The sequence below is a fragment of the Seriola dumerili genome, unplaced genomic scaffold (genome assembly GCF_002260705.1).
Source record: "Seriola dumerili isolate Sdu_G_001 unplaced genomic scaffold, Sdu_1.0 BDQW01000450.1, whole genome shotgun sequence".
NCBI lineage: Eukaryota > Metazoa > Chordata > Actinopteri > Carangiformes > Carangidae > Seriola > Seriola dumerili.
The window spans coordinates 282613-293383 of NW_019174705.1; the positions used below are offsets into that span (position 1 = coordinate 282613).

At 41.1% G+C, this 10771-nt stretch overlaps 1 protein-coding gene across 1 annotated transcript; it reads right to left on the minus strand.

Moving 5' to 3' along the window:
- Positions 1 to 1524: 1524 nt before the first annotated feature.
- nop14 (NOP14 nucleolar protein) lies at positions 1525 to 9848 on the minus strand. The gene is made up of 19 exons (XM_022762845.1): positions 9704 to 9848; positions 9029 to 9211; positions 8669 to 8803; positions 8116 to 8257; positions 7806 to 7960; positions 7487 to 7624; positions 7249 to 7371; positions 6999 to 7130; positions 6539 to 6884; positions 6214 to 6344; positions 6022 to 6107; positions 5776 to 5911; positions 5219 to 5320; positions 4640 to 4793; positions 4374 to 4533; positions 2623 to 2770; positions 2401 to 2519; positions 2105 to 2260; positions 1525 to 2014 (listed from the first exon to the last, which is right to left on the minus strand). Exons 2-19 carry the CDS (start codon positions 9209 to 9211, stop codon positions 1918 to 1920), a joined length of 2643 nt encoding a protein of 880 aa, XP_022618566.1. The 5' UTR covers positions 9704 to 9848; the 3' UTR covers positions 1525 to 1917.
- Positions 9849 to 10771: the final 923 nt, after the last annotated feature.

Here is a 10771-nt window from a genome sequence, read left to right on the forward strand (position 1 = left end):
CCCCAGCTGTTTCCTGGAACATCCCTGCAGTCCAGAAGTAGCCAGTTAACTCCTTGTTGTTACTGTTCTTCATGGTTCCCTGCAGAGAGCAGCTGTAATGACAACACAAGTTTTGTATTTTGGTTTATTTCATAACTTCATAATTTCCATCTATGTGAATAATCCTGATGTGATTTGACTGTTGAGTCCTGGTTCAGCTGCAGCTTCACTTTTATAACACTACCCAGTGATATAAGATATTGAACTGATATGATGGATCACAGTTCGGTGTGTACGGGCAGTGACAGGCTGAGTTCGAGGCTCCGCAGGCATTAGTAAAGAGCTTAAATTAAAGGTGATGAGAGAATTGATGGATGCCCTGACCAATGATAAAGGAGCCGTTGATATTGAGTGGGGATACCTTGAAGGGAAGGTAGGGTAGGTAGAGAATCTGAATGAGGCTCCTAAATGGTTGATATATATACATATACATATACATATATATCAAAGGACATATAATCAAGAACAATCAAAACATTTAAGATAATGGTGCAAGGACTTGAATTAAAAATCACTCCCACTCCCCAGCCGTTCTTTTCAGTTTTCCAGTCTGACTGCTTCGCTTGGCATCTCTAGAGGAAGAGGAAATGATCCTGAGAGAACTCTGTCAAGATGGTCAAGAATGGCACAGTGCAGAGAGCTGAGCTGAGAAAATGCATCAGCAGTTGATGGCTGAGGCCGAGTTCCCTCAGGAAGCTGCATGATGAAGAGGTGGCCGACCTCCTGAAGCACACCGAATATTTAAATGTCACTGCAGGGCCCGGTGGTGACGGCCTGCCTGCGAAACACGCAAGCAGATATCGATGCAGCAGCTGTCCACAATGACCGGGGGGGACGGGACTAAAAAGTGACACAAGAATAAGTAGGACAACCTAAAGACTTGCTATGGACGAGGTGAGCATGTGAAACAGCTGACAGCATCTGCTGCATATCATGCTGAACCTTGATGCAGAGACTGTCACTTACAGGAAGAGATGAGGTATCATCACTGAGGCTGCAACAAGTGAGATGATTTAAAATGTAGTTGCAAAAAGCTTTAATATTACCAGTAAAATCAGAATCTCATCTCCTTACTCCCAACCAGCATCAACTGAATAACAGCACCAAAGCCATCTTGTACTGTTGCAGGTGTCTAAATGTCAGTCCAGGCTGCTGAGACCTTTAAGTCAAGGGTGGGGCTATTTTAGTACTGAGTAAACCTTTGGGATTACTGTTGTATAATAAGAGCTCCGTATGTACCCTGAGCAGCAGCAACAGCTACACGGAGAACCACAGATCTTCCAGCACAAACCACCAAACTTTAACCAGCTCTTCCTGTCAGACTAGTTAAACCATTCGTGTAACTCGTGTGTACCAACTCACTTCCTGTTTGAACTCTTTGTCATGTGAATAGCAGGTGATATAAGGCATGTTGGATGTTCAAACTGTCATATGGTAAAGCCTCTGACCTCATTTCTAAAATGAACTTTGACTAGAATAATCATTGACAGAAAAATATGTGCACTTTTGACTGAATGTAAGACACCATTATTAAAGATAAAGTTATTTATTGTTCCTGTGTTTTAGCGCAGTGTAGAGATCGATTCTGGTGGGAAAAAAAAGGGGAATGGAAACCAAATATTCACTGCTTTGTTGATTGACACTTCCAACAACAGTATCCACAGACACGTCAAACGCCTACATCAGGATATTTGACAACTTGGTGTGCAATCCTGACAGCTATTTCTCAAACAGTATAAAAATGTGTCCTCGTGATAAAAGAGAATCTTTACAATTCCAAGTTCCTCAAATTTCAACCTTGTACAGGCTGTTATTCAAAGCCGAACAGCAGAAGTCCATATGAAAAAGAACAGATGATGGAGACTGAAATTCTGCACTTCACTTCCTCTTCTTCCTCTTCAGGGCCTTCCACTCTCCCTCCTGAGTGGCCAAGCTGCCAAAGAGCTCCTTCACCTTCCTCTTTCTCTCTGCATCTCTGTAACACACAATGCAGAAAAGGTTAAGAGGCTTTTGCCAGAAAAGCGTTTCGTTCACTTCCACATGGAGGTTTCAGTTTTATCCACACCTGTTCATGACTTCATTGAGCTTCTCTCTGGCCAGGAAGCGCGAGTCCTTCCTGATCTCCCTCAGAGCGCCCTTGAACTCCTTCTTGTATTTGTGCTTCAGTCGCTCCCTCTCTTTTTCCTCTCTGCTGCTGCCACGCTTCTTTCCATAGTCCAGCCTGACAAATATCAAAGGTGTTGGAGATATTAAAACAGATGCACTACCAGAAAATTTGTGTTTAATTCTAGCTTTTGAATGGGGCAAATTTTTCAACATCGTTAAAAACAGGCTTTTAATTCCATTTCATTAACTACTTACACTTCAACAATCTTGGGTGTGAGCAGCTTCAGAGGAATCGGCTTCTTCTTCTCAAAAACCAGCGTACTGTGAGACACAGGGGCACTGCTGATGGCCTCCAGGATCTCACTGTGAAGCTCCTGCAACAAAAACAACAAACATTAGTACAAACATAAACTATAATACATCTACAAACTGAAAAATAGTGAGAGACGAACTATTTCAAGATCATCTGCGACAAACCTGAAAAGGCTCTGGTAATGTTTGGGCTGAGAGATGTTTGGAAAGCAGCGTTCTGATTGGCTGAAAGATTTGTGGAAAGCATGTGAGGTCTTTGTAGAGCAGGCAGCATCGCTTCACCAAGTCCAGGCAGGTAAACAAACACATCAACCTGTGAAGAAATATATGAACATAGATGAACATCTCAGTCTTATTATTTGCTTTTTGTCTCATGGTTATAAAGAACAGAGCCAACACACACATAGAACTCGCCATAGAAAATGACTCTGATCACCCCTCAAACTTTTCTTCAACATTACTTGTGTCTGTCTGTCACTATTGCTGCATGAGCTCAAATTACAATACATGCGTTCATCTTTACATGTTTAGATACACTTTCACTTTAATTCAGTGTACACTCACCGTCCCCCACCTCCCCTCAGAGGAATGCTGTATCACCCTGGCAATAATTACCACAGCTACTACGCTGTTCACACACACAGCTGCTGGTGTGTGTGTGTGTGTGTGTGTGTGTGTCACTGTACGGCCTGAAGGAACACAGAAATTAGAATATGACTGGGCACCAGGTGTGAGGAACAGGAGTCACATGACGTGTCGTGTTCACAACAGTGTGGTAGAGACTGGACTGGGTCAGACTGCTTAAAGACAATTTACTGAACGGGTATTTAGGGTTACAGCGAGACCCGGTCCTGCTCATGATGGATTAAAACAGGCTGTACAAAGCGCTGCTATCAAATAAATACACTGGATAAACTAGTGAATACTTTCAGTTAATGCAGACAAATTATTTTGAATTTGATTATGAATCTTGTTAAAAGATACTAAAAGTTTATTCCTTGTGACTCAAGTACAGCAAATAAATGACATTAAATGTCTTTCTAATATAACCACTTTGGAGTCTGAGTCACTGTTTTATAGCATGTTACAGGTATTAATTTTAGTAGAGTACAAATAAAAATGTAATTCTCATAAACTGTGCACAACCATCGTTCGCTGAAGCCTGTTTGCAAGCTTTGCTTTGTGCCCACACACCAGCTGCCGTGTGAAACCATGCTGGCGACTCAAGAGAATCACACGAGTGGATGTATCAGCTCTGAGCCATGAAGTCTCTACAGGTAAACAAACTGCTTATTGGAGAGATCTGTATGAGTGCATGTCGGCATGCTTCAATTTCGTCCTCACAGAAGATGAGCTTGACTTTTATCACTCCCATAAATTAATCAGTCTCACTTCATCTCTTCCTTCCCGTCTCACCATTTCATTCTTCAGCATCTTATTCTGTTCCAAACTGAACATGAGAAGCTGTGATCCCCCTTCCTCTCTTCCTACTGGGCCTATAATTTTCTCCATGCAAGTGTTTTCTCCATGCACACTGTTGTTACACGGTATTCTTACATAGATGCACTCTGAGATCTGATGTTTCTGATCCACCAAATTTACATTTGGTGGATCACTGATTTTTAAATTAGACCGCTTTATGTTCCTACTGGTTTTAACCCCCTCGTCCATTTATATAATAGTATAGATAGATAATTTGGCTCCCAGTAAAAACCTCCTGAACGACTGACAGTTAAGGAATCCAAACCAGGAGAAGCTTACCGCAATGGTGATGAAGACAACAACTCTATAATGATATTCATATTTTAAGTAATATTAAAGTTTTTGCAAACTGACTGAAATAACATCAGATCAGTGCATGGTTTTGGGGTTAGACCAGATTATGTCCCTCCAGGTATACCACGTCACACTCCTACCTGTGGTGATCTCTGTCAAGGTCATTTTTGAGTTCAAGGTGTTGGACAGCAGACAGTGGCAGGTCTTTCTTGCTCCAGCTCTTACAGGACTCGGAGTCTGACAACACCAGCAGATCACTGTTCTTCCCTGATGGCCTAAAAGGCGGCACCACAGTGTAACCTGCAACGCAAAGTCTGTCAGTTCTGTTTCCCCTTACGAACGCTGGCACCAAAACATGCATGACAGTCTTGTGGAAATGTGCTGTGACACATCAATGTGCAGCTACCTAGAGAGGTCTTGTCCTGCACGGCCAGGTGTAGTGTTCCAGCCAGGAAGTTGATGAGCTCAGGCAAGAAGCGTTTTGAAAAAGAGACGTACTCCACTGCCAGACAGCACAGCACTAAACCTGACGTTACATCCTGTAATGATCTCACTGGACACTGAGGATGTACAAATCACGGACAAAAACACAGACAGGTAAGATTATGGAATCAGTACCGAAAAACAATCATCTGTTCACCCAGAGAAATCTGTATTACGATTCGCTTCAGTATAAATGCCATGTAAACACAGAGTGTTTTAAGAAATCGGTCTAACTTCACAAAGCTGTTCTAATCTGGAAACAATGTAATGAATACTTGAAAATGTCTGAATTGTATATGGAGAAAAGCACAAAAAGAATAACGACTAAGGGCTGGATTCAGACCAAAAGAGAGATGGTGAACTCACATTAGAAATAACAATGATGAAGTAACACACACACACACAAACACAGACGTGGTAGGTAGGCAAGAACAAAGCAAACAGAACAAAAACAGCTTTAACAACACAGAAAATAACAAAACACACTGAAGGCTGTGTGTACCTTGGTGAGAGTCTGGCTCATGTAAAGCAGTGCTGGAGTGGTAACTGGGTGTCTGAAGTCTGAGGTAGGAAACAGCAGCGCTGTCACCTTCAGGTAGACAAGCTTGAAACACACAAAAACACACACACATAAAATAAAAACTGTGGGAGTGCATGACTCCCTCACTTTTCAAAATCCATACAATTCCAAAGTACCAACAACTGCAGCCTCCAAAATGATGATACAACTAGGGCTGAAACAAGTTCTCAAGAAACTCTTATTAACTTGATTAATATTAAAAATCATCAGCAAATTCTTTGCATCAAATCAATAAGCATTTGATCCATATGACTGAATAACCAAAAACAAACAGCAAATCCTCATATTTGTGAAACTAGAACCAACAGATACATGGCATTTCGCTTGAAAAATGACTGAAACGCTTACAATCGTTTTGCCAAAATAGTTGCAGATGAATCCATTAATTGTTGCAGCTTTGATTTAAATCCTCTAAAAATCTCTATACATCCTGGTTAACAATTAACATCTTTATCGTATTCACAGCAACTAATCCATACCATGTCCAGCGCTGGGAAAGCAACATGTCCTTTGACCTCAATCACCTCCTCCATGCTGTGACCAGCGTCTCCGAGGATGCTCTGCATGGCCTTACAGGCTACTTCTGGGAACATCTGACACAGAGCGTACAACTCGCTAGAGAGAATTTAAGAAAACAGGAGTGAGAGATGAAGAAACGCATTTGGATTTCAGTGGTAAATATTTTTATTTAGATGTGAGAAGGAAAAGACTCTTTCTGGACTCACGGTATAAGTTTATCTATGGTGGTGAGGTCAGGTGGACTCCTAGTGGTCAGTTCTCCAATGTACTCCAACAGAAAGCCAAACAGTTTCTGAGACAAACATAAAATAAGATAAAATGAAATAATTTAGTAACCTGAAACTGGTTAAAAAAGTGTGATATTTATTTACAAAAATAAAGCCTATTCCATATTGTACCTGCAATTTGAGCTTATTGCCGACAGCCAAACTAGGGTGGTTGCACTTCTGAGTCCTGGCCACGATGAGTCGCTGATTGTCAGGGGTGTGGCCAGAAAGCAAATCTTTCAAGTCGGTGTAGCTCTCTGGAGCTGGAGAAACAGAATGAACAGATTACTAAAAAGGGAGAATGGTGAGGATGAATACTCATCTCATCTTCACTCAGGATACTTACAATGTCTCTATTTGAGATGAATATCAGAAGTAAACTCCAAAAGAAAAGAAATGTACTCAAGAATTAAACCACCTTTCTTTAAAAAAAAAATCTATTTCTGTGTGTATTTACCAGTGAATGTGTATGGAAGCTCTGCTTTAGCCGCATCCTGCTGGGCCTTCATCTCCTCTTTGCTCAGACTTTTCTTCGGTTTTGCACTGGGCTCTTTATCCTCCTGTTCTCTCTCCTCATCCTCGCTTTCTTGCTCAGAGTCCAGATCAGAGTGGCCATCTTCTTCTTCTTCTTCTTCTTCTTCACTGCTGCCCTCCTCCCCCTCCTCCTCATCACCATCTTCGTTACCTTCATCTTCATCATCTTGCTCCTCTGCCTCTGATTCCTCCTCCTCACCACTCTCTCCCTCTTCTTCATCTACATCCCTGTCCTCGTCAGACTCCTCCCCGAGGTTCCATTTTCCATCCTAGACAAATAAAAAGGTAAATGAATAAAAAAGGTTCTTTATTGAAGTAAAAATCAATGAAGAGTATTCCAGATACATTAACCCTCAAATCCCACATCTTGTGGTGTCTCACACCTGATAAGACAGGGTCTTCTTGTCATCTTTATCCAGGATGAAGCCATCATTAAGGTCATCAGCAGACATGTGGATCTGACTCTGTGCACCTTCCCCGATTTCATCTCCCATCATCCTCCTCAGACGGTCAGCCTGGAGAAAGCACAGAGCAAAAAGAAATCTACTATGACACACAACATCAAAACATGTCAAAATTAAAGTTTTCTCTGAGGGAAAAATGTTCAACAGCAACCTCGCACTGAGCGTGTACCTCTAGTTTCTGCAGCTTCTCCCTCTCCTCCCTGGCGAGCTCCTCTGGGGTTTTCATCTTCTCTGAGGGCTGAGCCTTCATCTCGAAGCCGAGCTCTCTGACCATCATGTCGTACTCTTCCAGCTGGAAGAGAGGAAGCAGAATGAGAACAAGAACATATCAGGCTCTGGCACTGATCTAAAGAAAGCACAAAGTGGAGGAACAACAACAATTTGCTGAGTGATTGGTGAATCCCTACCTTGGGCTTCTCCTCCTGCTTGTCAGCATTTTCAGCTTTTGGCGTCTTTTTCACCATCAGCGCCTGGATGTTCTTCCACTCCTGATCCAGCTTCTCAGTCAGCTCCTGCGCCTCCTCTCTCTGCACCTGCCGCTCGCGCTGATTAAGAACCCAAAAGTTAATAATCTGGACCAAGCCACATCTCCTCTAGACAATCACTACAATCATCAGCCAGTAAACAGCCATAATCCTTTAGATGAATGAAATGAAATGAAATTTCACAAGATAGTTTAATATTTTTTCTTGTGTGTCCATCAACAGGAGTGTGTTACAGGCTCACCTTTTCCTGCTTGGACTTCTGGATGAGCTCTTCAATGAGTTCCTGCCTGGATTTGGCCCTCTGGTTTCCCTCCTCCTCCTGCTGCTCCCCAGATGTCTTCTTTCTCAGGAGGCCTCCTCCTCCTCCTCCTCCGAAGTGGGAAGCGGTCAACTCAGCTAGGTGAGAAAGAGAGAGACTGTCACTATTATGTACCAGCTCTGTCCACTTTAACCACATAAATATATGTAAGCATCTGCATGCAAAAATGTAATTTAAGTTAAATTAACTTAATAAAAAGTTAATTTGGCATTTGGACTTGGACGATACTCACCAGACAAAAGCCCTTTTTCTTCTGATTCATCATCACTATTCACAAGGTCATTGTATTTCTCCATTTCAGCCAGTGACTGGCCATAATGAGTCAGCTCTTCCTCCTCGTTCAGGTTGTACACATCCTTCTTATCATGGACACGCTGAGATAAAATGTTAAGTCAATACAGTTAGTTACAGAGCAAGATAAACAACTTAATTAACTTTTTTACAAGTAGTCACTTTCTTAGCCCAAAGGAAGAAGTGCAGAAAATCTCTGCTTAGTCTGACCGGTGTTTGCTCTGTTCAATTTGTTCTTATGTGTATATAATGTATGACTGCACAATCTGCTGCATGGAAGATGAAGTACAAAAAGAAAGTGACAGAACTGCTAGAGCTACTGCTTCACTAGAAGTCTGAGTATATGATCATTTCAGAAGGCCAAAGCTATAGACTAAAGTCAAAGCAGGGAAAAATGAAACATTAGACAGTAAATACTAAATCCATTTTCATGTCAGGACTTGATGTCCTTTGTATCCTTAAAGGTAATACAAAAGCATTATCACATCACTGACCTGTCTCTCCATTGCAAACCTCTGCAGGATTTTTTCTTCTGGTGCCATCTTGGTGTCATACTCTCCAAAGCGTCTGTCTATGAATTTATTGGACTTGCTCTTGTGTTTGTATTCCTTCAGGAGGGTCTCTTTTCTCTACAGAGAGAAAAATTAACAACACTGCATGTCATTCCTGATCAGTCACACTGACACACTAAGATCCAACAGGCTGCAAAAACACTGATTATTTACAAGTTACAAATTTGAGTGTAGAAAATCCCTCTCCCAGCACAATGCTGTGAGGAAAAGACTTCACAGCACAGTGTTAAATGGTGATGAGCGGTGACCCCAGCAGGGTAACAAAATGAGTTTTTCTCTTACCTTATTAATGGCTTTGGATCGAGACACACCAGGCAGACCCACATCATGCTTGCTTTTCCTCCCCAGAACATCAAATTTCTTCCTGTTAATTTTCACCTCAAAGGGGTTGTTTTTGATCTCAGTAGAGGTCTTGGTCTTTCGGACCTTGTCGGCAAGGCTCCTCTTCTTAGGTGCCTTTCCCATCTGTGGCAAAGTAGTAGATTGATGAGCTAACATTACTGACATTACAGTGTCATTGTTCAATGTACAATGACAGCTTTTACATAATATCCAAATTACTTGCTGTAACGTACAGTGTTTTATATTACTATTATTGTATATTCACCCCCTTTCGTTCAATCTTTAGTCTGTACTCCATTTCTATTTCATCTTTTTCTATTAATGTGAATCTACTAATATGAATCAGATCATCTTTTGCAACTCATTTTAAACACACCACCTGAATCAAATTAGCCCTAAATAACATCTCCCCTAGCTAACATTAGCTAAGTGAGCTTTTTAGGCTACCACAGACGAATACGTCTGACTCTAATGTACGCAAAGAAAAAGTATGAAATTAAATAAAAAAATAAATGACTAAGGCAAAAAGTGGAGGGGGTTTATAGCTAACTACCTTCGATATGAACCAACAACAGTTTGTAAACACGGTAACATTATCAAACCGGTTTTGTTTACCTTTCAGTCGAGTTGAGGAGTCGAGTTATTAAATCCAGGCGGGGGAAAACATCGGGCACTGAAGCTCTGCCAAAGCTGAACTTAACGAATAATACTTAAATATTTCACTATCCACGTTGTTTTACTGAGTTTCCATTTCCAGCGTGCACAGACTGGGGTCAAAGTTGAAATCCAACTAGTAGACAACAGCGACTTCCGGTGTAAAATTGCCTACAGCGCCACCAACATACATCCTTCAAAAGAAAGCAAGGATTATATACAAAACGGGGTATAATATAGAGCAGCCTCCAATAATTTTCAGCACAAATACGTGAGAACCAGGATTCATTTTTATGTCTTGTGCCATAAGTAACTTCTAAAATAGCCATCGTTAGCATTAGCTACACAGTGCACTCTCCGTGTCTAAGTCTGGAAATAACAAAACATACCTACACCTATTTTTAGTCAAACAACTGATGTGTCTCAAGGGGACACCACAAAGTGATGTACTCAGCTGGGACACGCTTGTTGTTCAACGCTTATCAAATAAGCAATTCTCTTTTTAAGCTCTGTGTGGTTTTCAATGTTAAAAATCATAAGTTTCACAGACTTTCTTCAAATAAAGATCTATATTTAAAAAAAAGTGAAATAAAATGGAAAAAAATGCTTTATAATATTCAAAGGTTAGGAGCTAAAGCTATCTTTTTAATTACAAAGTCCAAAAGTTGGCAGCTAGCCTAATGTCCAAAGGTTTGGTAATGCCACCCTTAAAATGTTCAAAACTCAGCTAATGCTAGCTTTATGATGTCCAAATTTTAAAGGCTTGGCAGTTAATGGCAGCCATATAATATCTTACTTAAGTCAGTGACACTGCACTGCTTAGCTTCAGGCTAGCCTTGTTTTCCATAAGTTAGCAGCTAATGCAACTGACATGCTTTCATTTTATCTTACCATTAAATTCATGAAGACAAAACTTAACAGCTAATGTTACTGGCACTGTTTAATAAAGCTTCATGCTGGCCTTGTAATGTAAAGGTTAAGGTGTTTCTTACACTATTCCAACAGAGGCCAGGTTCTCCTTGTGCCTTG